The following is a 25,759-nucleotide window of genomic DNA, read 5'->3' on the forward strand; positions in this document are numbered from 1 at the left end:
CCAGATTAGAATAGAGGTAACTAAGAACAAGAACATCACTTTATCTACAGTAATATCAGAAATATTGTTGATAAAATTTTGGGAAACATGTAAACAGAATAGTTCTTAGGAACGAAGGCATAAAAATGTATTAGGAGGGGTTGGGGATTTAGCTTAGTGGTGGTAGGCCCTGGGTTCAGCCCCCAGCTCCGGAAAAAAAAAAAAAAAAAAGAAAAAAGAAAAAATCCTAATAGGAGTAAGGATAAAATAATTTGTAGTCAAGCTCTAGGTAAGAAATATTTTGTGGGAATCTGAGGGAATTAAGGGCAGAGAATAGAGTAAAATGGAGGGAAGCTAGGGAACAACAAAGGAGAAAGAAGGAGGAAGGAAAGTAAAAGGGAGAGAGAATGGAGAAAGGCTTAAGGAAGGAAAGACTGAGCAAGGAAAAAAAATAATCACATACTATTGTTGTAATTTTTGCTGATGAAAATAAGAGAGATGTAGCAAAGCTGGTAAGGAAGGAAAAGAAGATGAAGGGCTTGGATCCTTCCCTTGTACACTGTTCATGTTCTCTTTTAAGATGTTTGTATGTTCTGTATGGTGTGACAAGAGCACATTATCCCCATGTATTGGCTCTTGAAACTGTTTTCCCTTAGGCTTAATCCTTGAACTCCTAGCTCTTTTTGATGCTAGCTCTTTTTGAGTAAAATCCTCACCCTTTCTACTCAGAACGACCTTTTGCCTTCGCCGCCGCCGCCTCTCTGGTGTTTGTTCCTCTGACCAATTCTTTGGGTTCTCAGGTTTCTCAAGCTACAATACACAGACAAGGAAGAATAAGGTGTATGTGGTTCATGTCAAGTATTATGTTTGTACTGATACCAAGGACTATCCATAATACATCTCACCTCTAGAAGTGTATGAATCCGCTCTAGATTAGGATTCTGTCCAGCCTGCAGCAGCTGCCAAATGCTGTGGCTCTCATCTAGGGTAACTTCAAGTAGATCTCCTTCCATCATAAGCTCCTCTAGTGGGGCCCGGGTGGCTTCAGGCAGTTCCAGTACAGGACCAGTTAATTGGGATAATAGCGAAGGCAACAGTTCCTCACCTGGAAGGTTTGAGGACAGCTCTTTTAAAATATGACTTTGGTCTAATTCTCCTTACTACAAAAGAGCTAAAGACGCAGTAAGTCATTTTGGTGGTATCTATTCATTAGCCTACAAACACCAAGACATACATACCTCTTTCACATGAACTTTCCTTTGGAACAATCTTCTCAGAATTTTTCAGCATGTCTTCATTTAGTACCAACTCCTCCTCTTCCTGAGAAGAAGAGCAGGAACTGATTATTTTAATCAAATTGGAAAAAAAATTAAGCTCTTTATATCCTCTGTAAATGAAACTTTTACTCAGAGTACATAGAATAGTGATTCTCAACCTTCCAAATGCTTTGACTCTTTCATTGATACTTATAAATATAATTTTGCTACTATGAATTGTAATGTAAATATATGATATTGAGGATATCTGATATTCAACCTCTGTGGGCTCATGACTCAAAAGGTTGGGAACCACTAATATTTACAGTGCTGTAAGTATCAGGAATCTAGAATGATGCAGGACAGGGGAGAGGGACTGACACTGATAAAGAACATTGATAACAGCAGCTTCTTAAGGATGGTCTTAACAGTTTAGAATATAAAAATTTGAAGGTGAAAAGGAGTCTGGACAGAGACAGCTTACCTTAAGGATATCCTTGTCACTATCCTCTGTGAGACACTCAGAGGGAAGACCTGAATGAGATGTAGGGGGCTTCTCATGTCTCAATTTATCCTGTAGTTGTTGGCGGGATTTTGCTAGCTGTTTCAACAAAGCAGTCACATTCTCAGAAGCTAGAGCCTGTCTGGCACGGCCCTGCCAACCAATGGCTCTCTCTGTGAGGCACTGTAGGGCCTCACCCTCAGGCAGCCTTACAGACAGTCTTTGTAGTCCTACCAGCAATGACAATATGGTCTCCAGGCGTGGACGCCTTGATCGCATACACAGTGGGCACAGGAATTTGGTGTCCCATTCCCACCAAGCTAGCAGTTGAGATGAGGTATGACTAGCCCTTAAGGAGCTGGGTAGGTGGGGTACAGTCACACATTGTCCATGGAACCAGTCATGACAGAGATCACACCGCAGAGCTTCTACTCCTGCACGGACCTGCCCACATATACAGATGGAGGTCGCAGAGGCATTGATTGATGAGGACATTGGACTGGGCTTAGTTGAGTTGATGTGACGCAAGTGCAAGATACCTTCTTTTTCTTTCTCTTCCCCTTCCTTAAAGGCCATGATCTATTGAACCCAGGACAGAGAAAAGCTGTTGAGCATCCCATCCTCTTCTTAGACTAGTCAGTTCTTTTAACCTTCTCCCAATTAAAATAATAGGCTCAGTGTGTAAATGGTCTGCTTATGGGAACCAACCAATATATTTCTAGGCTACCTTCTTTTCAGGGACATACACATAAGCTGCTTACCACAGAACCTGGGTCCCTGAGATCCTGTGCAGAAAGCCCCAGCAATTCTGTGTCATATTTGTATAACCCCATCTCCTTTTCAATCCACCGACTGCGCTTGGTGCTGACAGAACCAGCATCTGCACATGGGCAGAGAACCTATTAGAAGACAGAAGAAAGGGGGATTACTACCCTTCATCTCCCTGCAATGTCCCAAAAATTCACGTTCACTTATGCACTTCTCAACAACCAGGGTCAGGCATAGAAAATGCTGTGGTAAAAGAAATCAGATCTTACCTCCAACAGTGTGTAGCAAGAATTCTTCTTGAGAAAAGTCTTAGAAGCTTTCTCTTTCCAGGAATGTGCTGTCAGTACCTGATTCTCCAGCTGTTTTAGTTCCTCTAGCTCCACAGGTAAATCCCGACCCACAGCTACAAGCCCCTCCAAATCATCCAAACAGGGGTAGTGATCACCATTCTGAGGAAGGTACAATTCAATTGTGCCACATATTATGTTTAGATTTGTTGATATATTTGTTATATATCATACTGTATAATCATAGTGCAGATGAAATACAGACTTATTTTTTAAAAAGGAAAAATTTCTCATAAAATTCTTCCTTTTCCTGGCTCAGAATCAAAACAGTAAAGGCTGATTTTAGTCACTTGTTTCTTTACTCTTGTTTTGACTAACTCTTTGTGAGTTTGGACACAAATCATTGTCTCCTCCTTATTTTTATCCTGATGACCTTAACTTAGCTAACTTTCCATCTTCAATTCTTCCCACATCCCTAATTCTATAAAAAACTGAAATAGTAGAATGGTCTCTCTTCATCTTGCAGGTCTGGGTAGCAAAGTTAAAAATGTGATCCTCTGGAGGCTCAGTGGTTAAGAGCACTGGCTGCTTTTCCAGAGGTCCTGAGTTCAATCCCCAGTAACCACATGGTTGCTCACAACCATCTGTATTGGGATCTAAGGCCCGCTTCTGGCCTGCAGGTATGCATACAGGCAGAGCACTGCATAATCAATCAATCAATCAATCAATCAATCAATCAATCAAATCAATCTAAAAGGAAGAAGAAAGAAAAGGAGAAGGAAGAGAAGGAGAAGAAGAAGAAATCATGATCCTCACTTGAATCTCATTCACATCAGCAATCCAAGCCTGTGCCTTAGTCAGAGCTTCCTTGAGAGACTGGATTTTAGGCAAGTAGACAGGGATGTTTTCTGCCTCACGTATTATAACTTCCAAAGTGGCTGGAGAATGCTTTTGGCTAAAAATATTTGGGAAAAAGAAATTTGTATTTAATATTATAGTTGCATGTGTATAGTCCTAGTTTCTTGCTAAAAGTATAAGCAATAAATTTTTTCATAAAGTGAGTGAATAATAATGTCTTAGTAAGGATATAGTGATCACCTATATATTGCAAAAATCATGTTGATAATCTGAGAACAAATTCAGTCAAAAAATACTTATGATTTTTCCTTAAAAGTACTAAAAGATTTCCCCAGGCCTATGACTTTCAGGTCCTTGGCTATTAGAGATGTTATATATGGGTCTCAAGAATGGGCTATAAATCCAAGCAAAAAGTGGTCTCATAACATTCACGCCACTATTGCACCAATATCTTGCACTCAGGTTTGCATCTGGGTGATACTGCTATTTCTCCTCAATTACTGTGATGGTACTCGAATGTAATCAGTAGGGGGTAAAGCTTCTAGTTAGAAACCAGATCAATTTCTTTCTGTTGAATTATGTAATCACGTATGTTTAGCAAGGTTATGAAGAGAAACCAATAGTTTAGGCTAAAGCATGTGACTTAGGGGTTGGAGATCCACAGGACTCCTTGGGCCACTAACTCAAGAAAATATAACTTATTTCTGGGATTAGAGGTTTCACTTAGTGGCATAAGATGCTTTGTTAGGGCACTATGAGGACAAGACTATTATGATAACAAAGGAACACAGCAATGACATTCTGCTATAAATACAAATCAGAGCACTGTTCAATTTTCATCAGAAAACCTTCTTGCAGTAGATGAGAGTTAACATAGACTTACAAGTGAACTATGTAGAGAATGGGAACTTTTGGACCTAGCACTCAGATTAAAATGAGATTATTTCATCAAACCCCTCTGCTTAAGCAGCAATCTTTGCAGCAAAGAAGGATCATTTGTAAGAGCCAGAGATAGAGGATAGCTTCAGGAAAAGTGTCTTCTGGACTGGTACACATGTGAACCCATAGACTCTTGACAGTAAACACATGACCTACACAAGTTTAAATGAGACAAAATCTCTGAGAGGGTAAGTTGACACGAATTGCCATCCTTAACCAGAAGGCTAACTGTAAATGATATGCACTGTGAGAAGAAAAATTGGCTTTTTCCAGTCAAGTATGACATCATGTTTTGTGTGTATGTTTTATTTTATTATTTTTCCTCTTATTGGTTTTCTACTTTTAAGTTTGAAAATTTGATTTGTTTTTTTTAAGAGAGGGAAAGAGAGAAAATATAAAGTTGGGCATATAGGAAAAGTACAGAGTGCTAGAAAGATCTCCTTATATGATCAAATATAGTATATAAAATTTTTAATTAATGTGCTTACTTCGGCAGCACATATACAAAAATTTTTAATTAAAAAAAAAAACCTTAAAGGTTGGCATGACATTTTACATACACAGGACTAGGTTAACCTAGGATGCTTAGGTACTATCCTGGACGCCTAAAATATCTAATGAAAATTATACTCTGAAAAAGCCTTAATAAAGGCCTGAAGGAGAATACAAATGGCAAGAAGTTATTTTTTACCTAGCTTCTAAGCAGAAATGGGCCTTTTCCTCCCAATGCTCTGCAATAGTAAGCAGTTCTTGTAGCTCTGCTCGAGCTTTGTTCACAGAAGGGCTGGAGGCTAACTTGGTACCCATAACCAAAAGTTTCTTCATGATGACCAGAGAGTGTCTCTGGCCTGAGGGAGCCAGGGCCTGCTTCACTTGATCTAGCCATTGTGCCTGCTCCAACAGCTCTTCAAGTTGATGAGCTTCAGGAACTTCCACACGAAGCTGCTGTCCCTTTTCCATCAGGGACTGAAGTATTTCTAAACTACAAGGCAGTGAAGTTAGAGCCTCACGCGTCTCAATTTGATATGTCTCCACCTGTTGCAGAACATCCTGCAAAATTTTAGAATAAAAATGAAGATTTTTAGCTATCTAAATAATCAAGTAATCTGTCTAAATAATCCATTTATAAATCCTTTTAAGAGATTTTTATTAATTTATCCTCAATCTTTTTTCCCTATGTTCCATTTATTATGAAATACTTTGTCAGAATATTCCATGTTCTCTTTAATAATCTAGATTTAAATTTAATTTTCTGAAACAATTTAATACAATCCTATCACTGAGAAAACGCTCTTGAAACTGAAAAAGAAAAAAAGGAAGCTTCATTTTTCTAGTATTATTATTTTCTAGTATTTTCTAGCTTTTGATGTGTAGGCAGTTTTAATACCTGCTTAGTATCTTTAATATAATGTTTACTTAGAGAATATCTTTTTTATAGTATAAAACTAAAAGTATAAGGACAGTATGAGACTTCAGTCTCCTTCAATGATAGGAATAAACCTGCTTTTATAAGGGTTCTTTAACTGCTAGTTCTTGGCCTTTCTACAACTGCTAATTGACACACCACACAGCTTGTAAGCTATCCCAGTACATCTTTTACAGAGCTTTTTTTAAAATTCCTTTAAAGAACCCTAACTAATACTGACCCTCTGTATTCAAGCTCAATTCCTTCTTTCAGTAAATGCTTGCTGAGTGTAAGTAAAATAAACCAGGCCAAAACAAAACAAGCAACCCCCCAAAAACAAAAAGAGGAGTGTTGTTCTTTAGAATAATCAGGCTTTTATGACTCCCTTATTACTTAGGATGCCTCTCATGTATCTCCTGTTAACAATAATTTCACTATCCTTGGCTGTTCTTCACCTTAACTTCATCAATCTGATGCATAGTACACGGCAGAGTGCACATCTGTTTGAGAAGAATCTGTAGTTCAGTCAGGGTGAGTTGTGGTGTTTCTAACCTGTAGGAAAAAAGGTTATTTAGTAAACCTGCCACTGCCTTACTGAAAAAATAATACAAACACACATATATGCATATATATATGACTATGTATGTATATTGGACATAAAAAAGAGAAATACTATAGCAAAGATTTATTTTAGTAAAATCAGTTTTCCAATTCTGAGAAAGATGCTGTCCATGTACAAAAACCTTACACAACTCACAGACAATAAAAAACCTCCCCCATGAGATATTATCATTAAAATATTAAAAATATTTAATAAGGAATAAGGAACGGTTACAGAAAGTAGAAAAAGAGTCAAGTTAAATATAAAGAATTCTGAAAGATTACAATTGTCACTGCAGATCACCCCTCTCTCCCACCTCCCCCACCTCCCACCCAACACATACACACATTGTAGGTGATGTGTTGGGTCTCCAAGTGAGTTTCCCAACACCTGAAGTGGAGGCTATTCCTTAAAGCTGTAGTCTAACTGTAGTATCTGCTCAGTCTAACAGTGCTGCCTTGTCTGACCTTAGTTGGAGAGGATGCACCTAATCCTGCAGAGACTTGACAGACCAGGGTGAAGGATACCCAGGGGGAATGGGGGTCCCTCCTCTCAAAAGAAAAGGGTAGAGATGGGGGAGAGAGCATGATCCTGGAAAGGGTACTCCTATGAGGTAATCATATTTTAATGAAAAAATTTAGAGTCTGAGCACCATCTTAATTTCATTATGCATGCAAGAGGGAATTCAAATGACCTTCATCTTCACTGAAGGGCTGAAGGTGGTTAAGTACTTGATGGGATAGGTGTGCGTCTCTTAAGTGCTATCGTAGTTAATAAAACTACACTTACACAAGCAATTATAATTGAATTAAATGGTTCACACACTAAAATCAAAGTAGTTGGAGAGAATTTGTTGGGAAGATGTCAGTTTGGAGAAGAAGAGAATATAATGGGGGTTAAATGGCCCAATTTTCATTTGGTACATGTAGAAAGCTGGTAAAGAGTTTTTTTTTAAAGCTAGGACTGGTGATACATGCTAATTATCCCAGATAAAAACATATTAATCCTGGAGTCCGGTGGCCAATAAGTCTAGTCTACTTAGAAAATTACTGACTTCCAAGAAAACGTATCTTTTATTCAAAACAACACAAAAATGTAACATAGTTACTGCCTAAGGAATGAGTCAGGTTGTCCTCTAGCCTGTATGTATGTCCTCAGTTCCTCACTTATACATATACAAATAAAGATTTTTTTTAATCTAAAGATATAGGCAAAATTTAACTGTATAAGAATTGTGATCTTCACAATTTTGTAAGATTTGCTAACATGAAGGGCATCTTTCATAGTCATGCATAATAAGTGGTAAAGTATATTTGAAAATGTCCAGTTAAAAAATTCCTAGTTCATACTATATGTTGTTCTATAATGTTGTAATTCTCATTATATTTGCCCAATATTGAGTTTCTTCTTCTTAAAACTTGTATTGGGGGGGCCCTCCTGAGACTGCAGAGCGGAAGAGACCATCAATACGGCCCACCCTCCCTGCACACATCCCTGGCACAAGAGGAAACTGTATACGGCCTTTGAGAACCGGTAGATGGGGCACTGGAGCTGCAGGTCACTCGCCCCAGACACCTCCGAACCATAAGGACCAGGACAAACAATTCTCTGCCTCCAAATCCCGTGGGAGAAAGCTAGCTTTCAGAGGCAGACATGCCTGAGAAACCAGAAAGACTACACTCTGCCCACATTTCTGACTCCAGAGGAAAACACCTAACACCATCTGGAACCCTGGTGCACTGGGGGCTCCCGGAAAAGGCGGCGCAGGTCCTCCTGGCTGCTGCCCTCACGGAGAGCTCATAAGCAACACCCGACAAGCAAACTTGAGCCTCGGGACCACAGGTAAGACCAACTTTTCTGCTCCAAGTGACCTGCCTGGTGAACTCAGGACACAGGCCCACAGGAACAGCTGAAGACCTGTAGATAGGAAAAACTACACGCCCGAAAGCAGAAAACTCTGTCCCCATAACTGGCTGAAAGAAAACAGGAAAACAGGTCTACAGCACTCCTGACACACAGGCTTATAGGACAGTCTAGCCACTGTCAGAAATAGCAGAACAAAGTAACACTAGAGATAATCTGATGGCGAGAGGCAAGCACAGGAACCCAAGCAACAGAAACCAAGACTACATGGCATCATCGGAACGCAATTCTCCCACCAAAGCAAACACCGAATATCCAAACACACCAGAACAGCAAGATCTAGATTTAAAATCTTTTTTGATCATGATGCTGGAGGACTTAAAGAAAGACATGAAGAACTCCCTTAGAGAAATGCAGGAAAAGATAAATAAACAAGTAGAAGCCAACAGAAAGGAATCACAAAAATCCCTGAAAGAATTCCAGGAAAACACAATCAAACACTTGAAGGAATTAAAAATGGAAATAGAAGCAATGAAGAAAGAACACAGGGAAACAACCCTGGATATAGAAAACCAAAAGAAGAGACAAGGAGCTGTAGACACAAGCCTCGCCAACAGAATACAAGAGATAGAAGAGAGAATCTCAGGAGCAGAAGATTTCATAGAAATCATTGACTCAACTGTCAAAGACAATGTAAAACGTAAAAAGCTACTGGTCGAAAACATACAATCCAGAACTCAAAGAGAAGATCAAACCTAACGATAATAGGTATAGAAGAGAGTGAAGACTCCCAGTTCAAAGGACCAGTAAATATCTTCAACAAAATCATGAAGAAAACTTCCTAACCTAAAAAGAGATACCCATAGGCACAAAAAGCTACAGAACTCCAAATAGATTGGACCAGAAAAAAAAACCTCCCATCACACAATAGTCAAAAAACCAAACACAAAAATCATTAAAGCAGTAAGGGAAAGGTCAAGTAACATATAAAAGGCAGACCTATCAAAATTACACCAACTTTCCCACCAGAAACTATAAGAAAGCCAGAAGATCCTGGACTGATGTCCTGGAACCTAAAAGAACACAAATGCACCAGCCCAGGTTACTGTATCCTGCAAAACTCTCAATTAACATAGATGGAGAAACCAAGATATTCATGACAAAACCAAATTTACACAATATCTTTCTACAAATCCCAGCACTACAAAGGATAATAAACTTGGAAAAAGCCCAACAAAAGGAGGCAAGCTACCCTAGAAAAGCAAAAACTAATCGTCTTGGCAACAAAACAAAGAGAAGAAAAGCACACAAACATAACCTCACATCCAAATATGAATACAACAGGAAGCAATAATCACTATTCCTTAATATCTCTCAACATCAATGGCCTCAACTCCCCAATAAAAAGACATGGATTAACAAACTGGATTCTAATGAGGACCCTGCATTCTGCTGCCTACAGGAAACACACCTCAGAGACAAAGACAGACACTACCTCAGAGTGAAAGGCTGGAAACAACTTTCCAAGCAAATGGTCTGAAAAGCAAGCTGGGTAGCCATTCTAATATCAAAAAAAATCAATTATCAACTAAAAGTCATCAAAAAAGATAAGGAAGGACACTTCATATTCATCAAAGAAAAAAATCCACCAAGATGAACTCTCAATCCTAAATACCTATGCTCTAAATACAAGGGCACCTACATACATAAAAGAAACCTTACTAAACCTCAAAGCACACATTGCACCTCACACAATAATAGTAGGAGATTTCAACACTCCACTCTCATCAATGGACAGATCATGGAAACAGAAATTAAACAGAGACGTAGACAGATTAAGAGAAGTCATGAGCCAAATGGACTTAACGGATATTTATAGAACACTCTATCCTAAAGCAAAAGGATATACCTTCTTCTCTCCATCTCATGGTACTTTCTCCAAAATTGACCATATAATTGGTCATGAAACAGGCCTCAACAGATACAGAAAGATAGAGATAATCCCATGCATCCTATCAGACCATCACGGGATAAAGCTGGTCTTCAATAACAATAAAGGAAGAATGCCCACATATACATGGAAATTGAACAATGCTCTACTCAATGATAACCTAGTCAAGGAAGAAATAAAGAAAGAAATCAAAAACTTTTTAGAATTTAATGAAAATGAAGGTACAACATACCCAAACTTATGGGACACAATGAAAGCTGTGCTAAGAGGAAAACTCATAGCGCTGAGTGCCTGCAAAAAGAAACAGGAAACAGCATATGTCAGCAGCTTGACAGCACACCTAAAAGCTCTAGAACAAAAAGAAGCAAATACACCCAGGAGGAGGAAAAGGCAGGAAATAATCAAACTCAGAGCTGAAATCAACCAAGTAGAAAGAAAAGGACTATACAAAGAATCAACAGAACCAAAAGTTGGTTCTTTGAGAAAATCAACAAGATAGATAAACCCTTAGCCAGACTAACGAGAGGACACAGAGAGTGTGTCCAAATTAACAAAATCAGAAATGAAAAGGGAGACATAACTACAGAATCAGAGGAAATTAAAAAAATCATCAGATCTTACTATAAAAGCCTATATTCAACAAAACTTGAAAATCTGCAGGAAATGGACAATTTCCTAGACAGATACCAGGTACCGAAGTTAAATCAGGAACAGGATAAACCAGTTAAACAACCCCATAACTCCTAAGGAAATAGAAGCAGTCATTAAAGGTCTCCCAACCAAAAAGAGCTCAGGTCCAGACGGGTTTAGTACAGAATTCTATCAGACCTTCATAGAAGACCTCATACCAATACTATCCAAATTATTCCACAAAATTGAAACAGATGGAGCACTGCTGAATTCCTTCTATGAAGCCACAATTACTCTTATACCTAAACCACACAAAGACCCAACAAAGAAAGAGAACTTCAGACCAATTTCCCTTATGAATATCGATGCAAAAATACTCAATAAAATTCTAGCAAACTGAATCCAAGAGCACATCAAAACAATCATCCACAATGATCAATAGGCTTCATCCCAGGCATGCAGGGGATGGTTTAATATCGGAAAACCATCAACGTGATCCATTATATAAACAAACTGAAAGAACAAAACCACATGATCATTTCATTAGATGCTGAGAAAGCATTTGACAAAATTCAACACCTTCATGATAAAAGTCCTGGAAAGAATAGGAATTCAAAGCCCATACCTAAACATAGTATAAAAACCATATACAGCAAACCAGTTGCTAACATTAAACTAAATGGAGAGAAACTTGAAGCAATCCCACTAAAATCAGGGACTACACAAGGCTGCCCACTCTCTCCCTCTTATTCAATATAGTTCTTGAAGTTCTAACCAGAGCAATCAGACAAAAAGGAGATCAAGGGATACAGTTCCGGATGGAAAAAAAGAAGAAGTCAAAATATCACTATTTGCAGATGATATGATAGTATATTTAAGTGATCCCAAAAGTTCCACCAGAGAACTACTAAAGCTGATAAACAACTTCAGCAAAGTGGCTGGGTATAAAATTAACTCAAATAAATCAAGCCTTCCTCTACACAAAAAAAGAAACAAGCTGAGAAAGAAATTAGGAAATGACACCCTTCATAATAGTCCCAAATAATATAAAATACATCGATGTGACTTTAACCAAGCAAGTAAAAGATCTTTACAATAAGAACTTCAAGCCTCTGAAGAAAGAAATTGAAGAAGACCTCAGAAGATGGAAAGATCTCCCATGCTCATGGATTGGCAGGATTAATATAGTAAAAATGACCATTTTACCAAAAGCGATCTACAGATTCAATACAATCCCCATCAAAATACCAATCCAATTCTTCAAAGAGTTAGACAGAACAATTTGCAAATTCATCTGGAATAACAAAAAACCCAGGATAGCTAAAACTATCCTCAACAATAAAAGGACTTCTGGGGGAATCACTATCCTGAACTCAAGCAGTATTACAGAGCAATAGTGATAAAAACTGTATGGTATTGGTACAGAGACAGACAGATAGACCAATGGAACAGAATTGAAGACCCAGAAATGAACCCACACCTATGGTCACTTGATTTTTTTGACAAAGGGCAAAACCATCAATGGAAAAAAAGATAGCATTTTCAGCAAATGGTGCTGGTTCAACTGGAGGTCAGCATGTAGAAGAATGCAGATCGATCCATGCTTATCACCCTGTACAAAGCTTAAGTCCAAGTGGATCAGGACCTCCACATCAAACCAGATACACTCAAACTAATCGAAGAAAAAGTGGGGAAGCATCTTGAACACATGGACACTGGAGAAAATTTCCTGAACAAAACACCAATGGCTTATGCTCTAAGATCAAGAATTGACAAATCGGATCTCATAAAACTGCAAAGCTTCTGTAAGGCAAAGGACACTGTGGTTAGGACAAAACGGCAACCAACAGATTGGGAAAAGATCTTTATCAATCCTACAACAGATAGAGGCCTTATATCCAAAATATACAAAGAACTCAAAAAGTTAGACCGCAGGGAGACAAAAAACCCTATTAAAAAAGGGGATTTAGCTCCAGTGGTAGAACAAAGCGCTTGCCCAGGCGCAAAGAAGGTTGGTCCCAGCTGAAAAAAAAAAAAAAATGGGTTCAGAACTAAACAAAGAATTCTCAGCTGAGGAATGCTGAATGGCAAAGAAACCCTAAAAATGTTCAACATCTTTAGTCATAAAAAATGCAAAAAAAACAACCTGAGATTTCACCTCACACCAGAAGAATGGCTAAAATCAAAACTCAGGTGACAGCAGATGCTGGTGAGGATGTGGAGAAGAGGGAACACTCCTCCATTGTTGGTGGGATTGCAGACTGGTACAACCATTCTGGAAATCAGTCTGGAGTTCCTTAGAAAATTGGACATTGAACTACCTGAGGACCCAGCTATAACTTCTCTTGGGCATATACCCAAAAGATGCCCCAACATATAACAAAGACACATGCTCCACTATGTTTCACCTTGACCTGTATTTATAATAGCCAGAAGCTGGAAAAGGAACACAGATGCCCTTCAACTGAGGAATGGATACAGAAAATGTGGTACATCTACAATGGAATATTACTCAGCTATCAAAAACAATGACTTCACAAAATTCACTTAGGCAAATGGGAGGAACTGGTAAATATCATCCTGGTGAGGTAGCAATCACAGAAAAACACACATATATGCACTCATTGATAAAGTGGCTATTAGCCCCAAAATGCTATAATTACCCTAGATGCCTAGAACACGTGAAACTCAGAAGGATGACCAAAATGAAAATGCTTTCACTCCTTCTTTAAAGAACAAAAGAATACCCTAGGAGAGAATATGGAGCAAAGTTTAAAACAGAGACAGAAGGAACACCCATTCAGAGCCCGCCCCCATGTGGCCCATGCATATACAGCCACCCAATTAACTTAGATGGATGAAGCAAAAAGAAGTGCAGGCCAACAGGGCAGATGTAGATCTCCCTGAGACACAGCATATCATGCTCCCAGAATACAGCAAATACATAGGTGAATGCCAGCAGCAAACCACTGAACTGAGAGCAGGACCCCCTGTTGGAGAATCAGAGAAAGAACTGAAAGAGCTTGAAGGGAACTGAGACCCCATATAATACAACAATGCCAACCAACCAGAGCTTCCAGGGATAAAGCCACTACCTAAAGACTATGCATGGACTGACCCTGGACTCTGACCTCATAGGTAGCAATGAATATCCTAGTAAGAGCACCAGTGGAAGGGGAAGCCCTTGGTCCTGCCAAGACTGAACCCCCAGTGAACGTGATTGTTGGGGGAGGGGGCAATGGGGGGAGGATGGGAGGAACACCCATAAAAAAGAAGGGAGGGGGGGGTTAGGGGGATGTTGGCCTGGAAACTGGGAAAAGGAATAACAATTGAAATGTAAATAAGAAATAAGTTAATAAAGAAAAAAAAGGAAGGGGCTGGGGATTTAACTCAGTGGTAGAGCGCTTACCTAGGAAGCGCAAGGCTCTGGGTTCAGTCCCCAGCTCTGAAAAAAAGAACCAAAAAAAAAAAAAGAAAGAAAAAAGGAAAAAAAAAACTTGTATGGGAATCTGAGTGACAGTATATGCCATTTGTATGTCTGTGGAATACTGATAGCATGTCCTATCTCCTGGAGCTGAAGATGCAAGCAGTTATAAGCCAATTATTTAGTGGGAATGAGACCTCTAACAAGCTAGGAAGCCTTCTAAAAGATGAGTCATCTCTCTAGTCCAGAGATATAACCACTTAAACTGAGAAGTCTATGTAAGTTTTAATTCCAACTGTTTTATATATGACAACAAGTTTTCCTACAAAATTCTATTTAGCCTACAGATTTTTTTGTTGTTTTCTCTCTTTTGTTATTTGAATTTCATAAACATAGCTGAACAGTCCCCCTACTTTTGTTTTTCTAACATACCTTCTGAATTTTCTAGTTCTAGAGACTGGGAAATGCAACCTCTGCTTCATGACATTTCTTCATCTGAAGCAGGTCTAGAAATTGTCTATCATGAGCCTCAGTTTCCAGTGCTCTTAGCTCTTCAAAACCTAAAAAAAAAGAGTCAAAGTGCCAAGAGAGTGTTATGGGAAGATAGAAGTTTTTTAGAATAGTGAAGAAAGTAAAAAATAATAAATAAATAATTGATCATAGCTCGAACGTTCTTCAATTTCTACTACTCACTCCGTTTCCGTCCGTCCTCTACCTCTAAGGCTGCTTGTACTTTGTTGGCCCAGTTGTCAAATGACTCGGCCCGAATCTTCAACTTTTGTAACATAGCAGGCAGTTCATCCAATGTGTACCTGTACCTGGAGGAAGACCAGGACAAGAATATAGGGGCTAGATCTGTATTTCCTCTATCTTTTTTATATAAGACCCATACTCACCGTAAGTACTGTCGGCTCCTTGAGCATTTGCACAGATCATTGATATGGGAAAGGCAGACAAGACCATCTGGACAGTCATAACAGGCCAAGGCTGATAGGAAACACGTGGTCTTACACTTGATGCACTGACGCTCATCATCTGGGAGTAGCTCAAAGGCCTCTCGCTCAGCTTCCGTGATGCCCTGGGGGTGTTCAACCCACATATACTATAAAGACTAAGACGATGATGTGGACACCCACCACAGCCAATACTGAGCCCTGCTGTGGGCTTAGCTTCATGAGATAGCTGTAGAAATTGGAGAAAAACACATAAACACATACAATCTTTGCCCTTACATTTCCAATAGCATGAATTAAAGAGAAGACATAAAGTGCTTACTTAATATTGGTCTGTGTCTCTAACATAGTATATACTTGATGAGTCCTTAGCCCTGGTTTCTACCACCCACCTTCTCCAACAAGGTCTTCCGTAGGCGTCGCTCCTCCTGTACCATAATGAACATCTCCTTGTGAACTGCCACTGCTAGATTTAGATCCAACTTCTCTGGGAATGCAGCCATTTTGCAGATGAGCTCCTCATGGGAAAAGACACAATAGCGCCGGAGTCGGCGGTAGTGTTCAATACACTGGCGTCCAACAGGTAGCTGTAAGTGTGTTTGAGATTCTATGTAGCTACCTAGAAACCATAAAGCATAGTTTCTTAAATAGCCTCTATTCACTATTCTTTATATTGTTTCTACCTGCAGACACCCATCCTAACTTACCCAATCAGCAGTGCAAAGTTCACTGCCTCCAACAAAGTTAGCCTTGATTAAAGCCACTGTGGTAAGCACGAGGGAAAGTAATGACAAATTCCCCTGCACACTGGTTTGTACGAACAACCTGAAATACAGAAGGGAAATCAGAAGTATGTATGTTAGAAATAATGATGAATATAAACTTATAAGTACAATCAAATTCTGTTATGGATTCAAAAAAGAAAAGATTAGAAATAAAAGACTATCTTCAAATGTATAAGTGAGCAAAGAAAATGAAACTGTGAAGACTAAATGTGATATACACAGAAGAATCTATAAAGCAAAATGATGTGGAATTCAAATGAAAGATAACACAATATCAAAAATATTTTTAGCAAAAACCAAACCAAAACAAAACCCCCAAAAAACCAGGAGATCAAATTCTAAGCTCTTATATCTCTGACTTTCACATTCTGTTCATACAGGTGATAGTAGCAAAAGCAATTTTAAAACCACAATTAAACCATTTTTCAAAACAGATATTATCTGAAAGACCTAAATGATAAGACTTATTTTAAACAAAATTATTGTTTAAAAGAATCTGTTGTACTGCTAGATCAACAAAATTCAGTAAGACATATAAAAAGAAAAGAAATTTGTATAAGGTTTGTCAAGCAAATGAGAAGACACTTTGTACAAGTGAAATATATTATATTGCTGAATATTATATTTATATTAGTGAAATAAAAGTCAAATTATGAAGTCAATTTTTCACAACTGTGAAAAAAAATACAGAGAACTCAAGTCTTGGTCATCATTCAAAGCAGAAAACAAATGTCATGTGGATATGCAAACATTAGGATATATACATATCTAGCAGGAATGTGAAATGGTCATGAAGCTGCTGTAGTACATTGGTTTCTCAAAATGTAAGAGAAATGTGCATTGATTATGGAGTAATACCTGAGTATACAACAAACAATTCAAAACAAAGATTTGAACAGATATTTGTAAACAAGTGTTGACAGCAGAATCTTTCACCACAGCTAAAAGTAAATCAGCTAAGTAGTTCATCAACTTAGGAATGTGTAAACAAAATATGAGTATTATGTATCCACAAAAAGCAATGATGTACTGATATTATTTAATAAGAATTAACTCTATTGAATTTACACCAAGAGAAGTTAGTTATCCATAATAAATCACCTACTTTAAGAATATGTTTTTAAAAACTAGGTAGACAGTGAATTCATAGACTAAAAATCTGTACAGTACCATCTGCTGTTTCTAGCTTGCAGTATTTTGTCCTTCTTGAATATTTTTTTGAAAATTGCTTTTATTATTTCAAAATATCCTCTCTCCCTCCTCCTTTTCCATATGTATTGTTATACTGATGGCAACCTTAGTTTTCTAGGTATTGGGTATTTTTGTTTATTCTATACCTTTGCTCCCTTGACCAACTTATTACAAAGACAGTTGCAAAGACTGGAATGAATATTTCACTTATAGACAATTGATGTTTTGTCTTTCATTTTTCAAATAATTTTATTAATTTTAAATTTTTTGTTTTTTGGGATTTCTTGCTTCATAATTTTTGTATATGATATAGTGTCTTTAGATTGTGTTCTTTAGAGTCCTGAAAGTTAGAATCATAAACATATGTCACAATGCCTGACTTCACCAAGAATCTTTTTGCTGGTGTTCTTGTGGAAGGAGAGTGGTTATACTTGTATACCTAATCCAGTGTTTGTTTATCAATACTTTCCTTAGTAGGATCACTTTCTCAAAAAAAAAAAAAAGACAAAAAGACCAAAACATAGATTTAAACATAACTAGCATTCTTTAATACAAAGTCACAAGTACTTTATAAGACTAATGATAAAATAAAGGCAGACGACTTTAGTACTATCAAAAAAAATAAAACCTGTCAGAGTAAACAAGGATCAACAGGTTCTGATGGAATTGTTGATACATTAAATGATAAAGTTAAAGAAAAAGACATAATAAAATATTACTCTATAGAATTAGAAAATTGATAAAGTTTAACTATAACGTTTAAAAAATTCCAACTATGGAAGTATGTGCTAACAATATATGAAAAATATATTTTTTCTAGAATGATGAAGCAAGACAAATTAATAATTACATACCTGGCTACTTGCATTACTAATACTCAGTATTATTCTTTTCTTATGAAACCAGGGTACTATTAAACAAACAAACAAACAAAAAAACAAAAAACAAAAAAGACCAAAAAAAAACCCCTAAAACATGTGAAATATCAGAAAATATCAGAACAAGAAGGAAGCATTAGAAGTTCCAAGTTCATTTTGCACAAATAAAGAAACTAAGAATTTATATATAGAGAAAAAAATAGTTCCATTTACACCCAGAAATGGGATTGTTGCACAGCTCTTCAGACCCAAAACCTACCCTAAAGAAAGCTGGTCTCCAAGAAGCCCTCTTACTCCTAAGATCACAGGCTCACTGGCCCACAGGAGACACAAGTTTCAGTCAGAGACAGCAAGAACAACTAACATCAGAGATAGCCACCAGCAAAAGACAGGCACAAAAACCCAAGCAATATCATCAGAACCCAGTTCTCCCCTGGGTATCTGAAAACAGCAGAAAAGCGAGTTTTGGATTTAAAACCACATCTCATGATGAGGATAGAGGACTTTAAGAAGGACATAAATAACCCCCTTAAAGAAATACAGGACAACACAGGTGAGCAAGTAGAAGCCCTTAAAGAGGAAACACAAAAATCCTTTAAAGAATGACAGGAAAACACAATCAAAGAGGTGAAGGAATTGAACAAAACCATTCAGGATCTAAAAATGGAAATAGAAACAATAAAAAATCCAAAGGGAAAGAGCCCTGGAGATGGAAAACCTAGGAAAGATATCAGAAGTCATAGACAAAAGCACCAACAGAATACAAGAGATAGAAGAGAGAATCCCATAGAAAACAATGACAGAACGGTCAAAGAAAATATAAAAAGCTCATGACCCAAGATATCCAAGAAATCTAGGACATAATGAGAAAACCAAACCTAAGGAAAATAGGTATAGAAGAGAATAAAGACTCCCAACTTTACAGGGCCAGTAAATATTTTCAATAATATCATAGAAGAAAACTTCCCTAACCTAAAGAAAGATGTCCATGAACAAGAAGGCTACAGAACTCCAAATAGATTGCACCAGAAAAGAAATTCCTCCCACACATAATAGTCGAAAAACCAAATACACAAGACAAAGAAAGAATATTAAAAGCAATAATGGAAAAAGGCCACGTAACATATGACAGCAGGCCTGTCACCAGACTTCTCACAAGAGACTAAGAAAGCCAGAAGATCCTGGACAGATGTCATACAAACCCTAAGAGAACACAAATGCCAGCCCAGGTTACTGTATCCTGCAAAACTCTCAATTAACATAGATGGAGAAACCAAGATATTCCATGACAAAACCAAATTTACACAGTATCTTTCTACAAATCCAGCACTACAAAGGATAATAAATGGTAAAGCCCAACATAAGGAGGCAAGCTTTTACCCTAGAACAACACAAGAAACTAATCGTCCTTGGCAACAAAACAAAAAGAGAAGAAAAGCACACAAACATAACCCCTCACATCCAAATATGAATATAACAGGAAGCAATAATCACTATTCCTTAATATCTCTAACAACAATGGCCTCAACTCCCCAATAAAAAGACATAGATTAACAAACTGGATACGCAACGAGGACCCTGCATTCTGCTGCCTACAGGAAACACACCTCAGAGACAAAGACAGACACTACCTCAGAGTGAAAGGCTGGGAAACAACTTTCCAAGCAAATGGTCTGAAGAAGCAAGCTGGAGTAGCCATTCTAATATCAAATAAAATCAATTTCCAACTAGAAGTCATCAAAAAAGATAAGGAAGGACACTTCATATTCATCAAAGGAAAAATCCACCAAGATGAACTCTCAATCCTAAATATCTATACTCCAAATAAAAGGGCAACTACATACATAAAAGAAACCTTACTTGCTCAAAGCACACATTGCACCTCACACAATAATAGTAGGAGATTTCAAAAACCCACTCTAATCAATGCATAGATTATGGAAACAGAAATTAAACAGAGACATAGACAGACTTAGAGAAGTCATGAACCAAATGGACTTAACAGATATTTATAGAACATTCTATCCTAAAACAAAAAGGATATACCTTCTTCTCTCCATCTCATGGTACTTTCTCCAAAATTGACCATATAATTGGTCATAAAACAGACCTCAACAGATACAGAAAGATAGAAATAATCCCATGTGTCCTATCAGATCACCATGGGCTAAAGCTGGTCTTCAATAACAATAAGGGAAGAACGCCCACAAATACATGGAAGCTGAACAATGCTCTACTAAATGATAACTTTGTCACGTTAGAAATAAAGGAAGAAATTAAAGACTTCTTAGAATTTAATGCCAAACTTATGGGACACAATGAAAGCTGTGCTAATAGGAAGGAAAACTCATAGCTCTGAGTGCCTGCAGAAAGAAACAGGAAAGAGCATATGTCACCAGCTCTGACAGCACCTAAAAGCTCTAGAACAAAACAAATACACTCAGGAGGAGTTAAAGGCAGGGAAATAATCAAGCATGAGCTGAAATCAACCAAGTAGAAAAACAAAAAGGACTATACAAGAATTAATAGAACAAAAGTTGGTTCTTTGAGAAAATCAACAAGATAGATAAATCCTTAGCCAGACTAATGAGAGGACACAGAGAGTGTGTCCAAATTAACAAAATCAGAAATGAAAAGGGAGACATAACTATAGAATCATAGGAAATTCAAAAAATCATCAGATCCTACTACAAAAAGCTATATTCAATAAAACCTAAAAATCTGGAGGAAAGGACAATTTCCTAGACAGATACCAGATACCGAAGTTAAATCAGGAACAGATAAACCATTTAAACAACCCCATAACTCCTAAAGAAATAGAAGCAGTCATTAAAAGTTTCCCAACCAAAAAGAGCCCAGGTTCAGATGGGTTCAGTGCAGAATTTTATCAGACATTCATAGAAGACCTCATACCAATACTATCCAAACTATTCCACAAAATTGAAACAGATGGAGCGCTACTTCTATGAAGCCACAATTACTCTTATACCTCAACCACACAAAGACCCAACAAAGAAAGAGAACTTCAGCCCGATTTCCCTTATGATATCGATGCAAAAATCCTCAATAAAATTCTGGCAAACCGAATCCAAGAGCACATCAAAACAATCATCCACCATGATCAAGTAGGCTTCATCCCAGGCATGCAGGGATGGTTGAATATACAGAAAACCATCAACGTAACCCACTATATAAACAAACTGAAGGATAAAAACTACATGATCATTTCATTAGATGCTGAGAAAGCATTTGACAAAATTCAACACCCCTTCATGAAAAAAGTCCTGGAAAGAATAGGAATTCAAGGCCCATACCTAAACATAGTAAAAGCCATATACAGCAAACCAGTAGCTAACATTAAACTAAATGGAGAGAAACTTGAAGCAATCCCACTAAAATCAGGGACTAGACAAGGCTGCCAACTCTCTTCCTATTTATTCAATATACTTCTCGAAGTCCTAGTCAGAGCAATCAGACAACAAAAGGAGATCAAAGGAATACAGATTGGAAAGGAAGAAGTCAAAATATCAGTATTTGATATGATAGTATATTTACGTGATCTCAAAAGTTCCACCAGAGAACTACTAAAGCTGATAAACAACTTCAGCAAAGTGGCTGGGTATAAAATTAACTCAAATAAATCAGTAGCCTTCCTCTACACAAAAGAGAACCAAACCAAGAAAGAAAATAGGGAAATGGTCCCAAATAATATAAAATACCTCAGTGTGACTTTAACCAAGCAAGTGAAAGATCTGTATGATACGAACTTCAAGACTCTGAAGAAAGAAATTGAAGAAGACCTCAGAAGATGGAAAGATCTCCCATGCTCATGAATTGGAAGGATTAATATAGTAAAAATGGCCATTTTACCAAAAGCGATCTACAGATTCAATGCAATCCCCATCAAAATACCAATCCAGTTCTTCAGAGAGTTAGGCAGAACAATTTCCAAATTCATCTGGAATATGAAATAACTATCCTCAACAATAAAAGGACTTCCAAGGGAATCAGTATTCCTGAACTCAAGCAGTATTACAGAACAATAGTGATAAAAACTGCATGGTATTGGTACAGAGACAGGTACATAGACCAGTTGAATAAAATTGAAGACCCAGAAATGAACCCTTACACCTATGGTCACATTATTTTATGACAAAGGCCAAAACCATCCAATGGAAAAACAGATAGCATTTTCAGCAAATGGTGCTGGTTCAACTGGAGGTCAACAAGAATGCAGATCAATCCATACTTATCACCCTGTACAAGGTTAAGTCAAGTGGATCAAGGACCTCAACATCAAACCAGATACAGTCAAACTAATAGAAGAAAAAGTGGGGAAGAATCTTGAACACATGGGCACTGGAGAAAACTTCCTGAACAAAACACCAATGGCTTATGCTCTAAGATCAAGAATCGACAAATGGGTTCTCGTTTCATAAAACTGCAAAGCTTCTGTAAATCAAAGGACACTGTTTTAGTACAAAATGACAACCAACAGATTGGGAAAAGATCTTTACCAATCCTACACAGATAGAGGGCTCATATCCAAAATATACAAAAAACTCTCACGAGGTTAGACACTTGGGAGACAAAATAACCCTAAAAAAAAATTGGGGTTCAGTGCTAAACAAAATTCACAGCTGAGGGAATGCAGAATGGCTTATAAACACCTAAAAAATGTTCAACATCTTTTAGTCATAAAGGAAATACAAATCAAAAACAACCCTGAATTTCACCCTCACACCAGTCAGAATGGCTAAGATCAAAAACTCAGGTGACTCAAATGCTGGCAAGGATGTGGAGAAAGAGAACACTCCTCCATTGTTGGTGGGATTTGCAGACTGGTACAACCATTCTGGAAATCAGTCTGGAGGTTCCTCAGAAAATTGGACATTGAACTACCTGAGGACAGCTATACCTCTCTTGGGCATATACCCAAAAGATGCCCCAACATATAAAAAAGACACGTGCTCCACTATGTTCATCGCAGCCTTATTCATAATAGCCAGAAGCTGGAAAGAACCCAGATCCCTTCAACAGAGGAATGGATACAGAAAATGTGGTACATTACACAATGGAATATTACTCAGCCATCAAAAACAATGACTTTATGAAATTCGTAGGCAAATGGTTGGAACTGGAAAATATCATCCTGAGTGAGGTAACCCAATCACAGAAAAACACACATGGTATGCACTTATTGATAAGTGGATATTGGCCCTAATGCTGAATTACCTGGATGCTTAGAACACGTGAAACTCAAGACAAGGATGACCAAAATGCAAATACTTCCCTCCTTCTTTAAAAGGGAAACTAGAATACCCTTGGCAAAAAAAAAGGGGAATAAGGAGGCAAAAGTTTAGAACAGACACAGAAGGAACACCCATTCAGAGCCTGCCCACATGTGGCCCATACATATACAGCCACCCAATTAACAAGATGGATCAAACAAAAAGGTGCAGGTAAACAGGAACCCGGATGTAGATCTCTCCTGAGGGAGACACCCAGAATACAGCAAATACATGGGTGAATGCCAGCAGCAAACCACTGAACTGAGAATGGGACCCCCATTGTAGGAATCAGAGAAAGGACTGGAAGAGCTTGCAGGGGCTCGAGACCCCCATATGAACAACAATGCCAAGCAACCAGAGCTTCCAGGGACTAAGCCACTACCCAAAGGCTATGCATGGACTGACCCTGGACTCTGACCTCATGGGTAGCAATGAATATCCTAGTAAGAGCACCAGTGGATGGGAAGCCCCTGGGTCCTGCTAAAGTGAACCCCCAGTGAGCATTGATTGTTGGGGGGAGGCGGTAATGGGGAGATGGGGAGGAGAACACCCATATCGAAGGGGAAGGGGAGGGGCTAGGGGCATGTTGGCCTGGAAGCCGGGAAAGGTAATAACAATTGAAATGTAAATAAGAAATACCTAATTTAATAAAGATGGAGAAAAAAAAAACTCGGGTGTAGAACTAAACAGTTAATTACAAAGAGAAGAATCTTAGATACCTGAGAAAGACTTAAAGAAATGTTCAAAGTCCTTAGTTCTCAGGGAAATTCAAATCAAATGACCCTGAGATTTTACCTCACAGCAGTCAGAATGGCTAAGATCAAAACCTCAGGTGACAACACATGTTAGTGAGGATGTGGAGAAAGAGGAACACTCCTCCATTGCTGGTAGCATTGCAAATTGGTACAACCACTCTGGAAATCATTTTAGAGTTTCCCCAGAAAATTGAAAATAGACCTACCTATAGACCCAGAAATACCACTCTTGGGAATATACACCAAAGATGCCACACCATGCAACAGGGCACATGTTCCACTATGTTCATTAGCAGCCTTGTTTGTGATAGGCAGAAGCTGGAAACAACCCAAATGACCCACAACAGAATGGTTACAGAAAATGTGGTTCATTTATAAATGAGCTATTAAGAACATGGATATCCTCAGTTTTGCAGGCAAATGGATGAAACTAGAGAATATCATTCTAACTAAGCTAACTCAAATCAAAAAAGGACATGCACAGTATGTTCTCACTAATAAGTGGATATTGCCAAAAAAAAAAGTACAGAATACCCAAGACACACCTCCATAGAACTCAAAAGTCCAACAATTTGAAGGGGCCCAAGTGGGAGGCCTGGATCCACTTGGGAGGGAGACAAAGCAACCACAAGGGAGGAGGGAGGGAGGGAGGGAGGGAGGGAGGGAGGGGAGGGCAGGAGTGGGGAAGGGAATGGGGCTGGGGGAGGAAACATGATTTGGTAGTATGTGGGGATAAGAACTGAGGCCCTGAGGGCCAGCAGAAAGAATGGAAACAGGCAATCTTGGGAGGAAGAAGTTTGGGAAGATCCTCTAGAATGTATCAGAGACCTGGGAAAGTGAGAAACTTTCAGAACTCAAAGGGGGTATCCTAGATGAAAGGCCATAGAGTGGGGAGAGGGAACTTTTAGAATCTACCTCCATCAGAAAGACAGGTCATCAAGTGAGGGGATGGGGTTGCCATCCCACAGCCAAAGTTCTGGCCCATAATACTTCCTGTCTGAAAGAAATGCAGGGATGGAGAAAGATCCAGGAAAGGCCCAAGGGGATCCAGCTCAGAGGAGGCCCAGAGACCTGACACCATTACTGAGGCTATGGGGTTCACAAAAAGAGACCTATCATGTCTGCCCTCAAAAAGACCCAACAAGCAGCTGAGAGTCAGATACAGATATGTGCACCCAACCAATGAGCAGAAGCTGCTGACCCCCTCTGGCTGAATTAGGAAAAGCTGGGGAGGCTGAGGAGGAGGGCCACCATGTGGGAGGACCAGCAGTCTCATTAACCTGGACCCCTTGATGTCTTAGACACTGGATCACCAACCAGGCAGCATTCACCAGCTTTCATGAGGTCTCCAACACGAATACAGCAGAGGACTTGTGGGCCTGGGTTCAGACAGAGAAGAGGCACCTAACCCTCAAGAGACTGGAGGCCCCAGCAAGTTTAGAA

The 25,759-nt window shown here is 38.5% G+C and overlaps 1 protein-coding gene across 1 annotated transcript in view; it reads right to left on the bottom strand.

Moving 5' to 3' along the window:
• Positions 1-408: 408 nt before the first annotated feature.
• The window catches only part of LOC116889609 (lysine-specific demethylase 5D-like), a 103,369-nt gene continuing 78,018 nt past the window's right edge, over positions 409-25,759 (bottom strand). Inside the window, 15 exon segments of the mRNA XM_032890537.1 lie at positions 409-1,084; positions 1,218-1,299; positions 1,720-2,316; positions 2,499-2,636; positions 2,775-2,954; positions 3,609-3,747; positions 5,281-5,639; positions 6,450-6,584; positions 8,386-8,417; positions 14,949-15,023; positions 15,157-15,281; positions 15,360-15,541; positions 15,809-16,003; positions 16,124-16,163; positions 16,165-16,241. Of these exon segments, the coding sequence (XP_032746428.1) occupies positions 834-1,084; positions 1,218-1,299; positions 1,720-2,316; positions 2,499-2,636; positions 2,775-2,954; positions 3,609-3,747; positions 5,281-5,639; positions 6,450-6,584; positions 8,386-8,417; positions 14,949-15,023; positions 15,157-15,281; positions 15,360-15,541; positions 15,809-16,003; positions 16,124-16,163; positions 16,165-16,241 (2,607 nt within the window). The 3' untranslated portion in view covers positions 409-833.

Source organism: Rattus rattus, chromosome Y, assembly GCF_011064425.1.
Source record: "Rattus rattus isolate New Zealand chromosome Y, Rrattus_CSIRO_v1, whole genome shotgun sequence".
Lineage (NCBI taxonomy): Eukaryota > Metazoa > Chordata > Mammalia > Rodentia > Muridae > Rattus > Rattus rattus.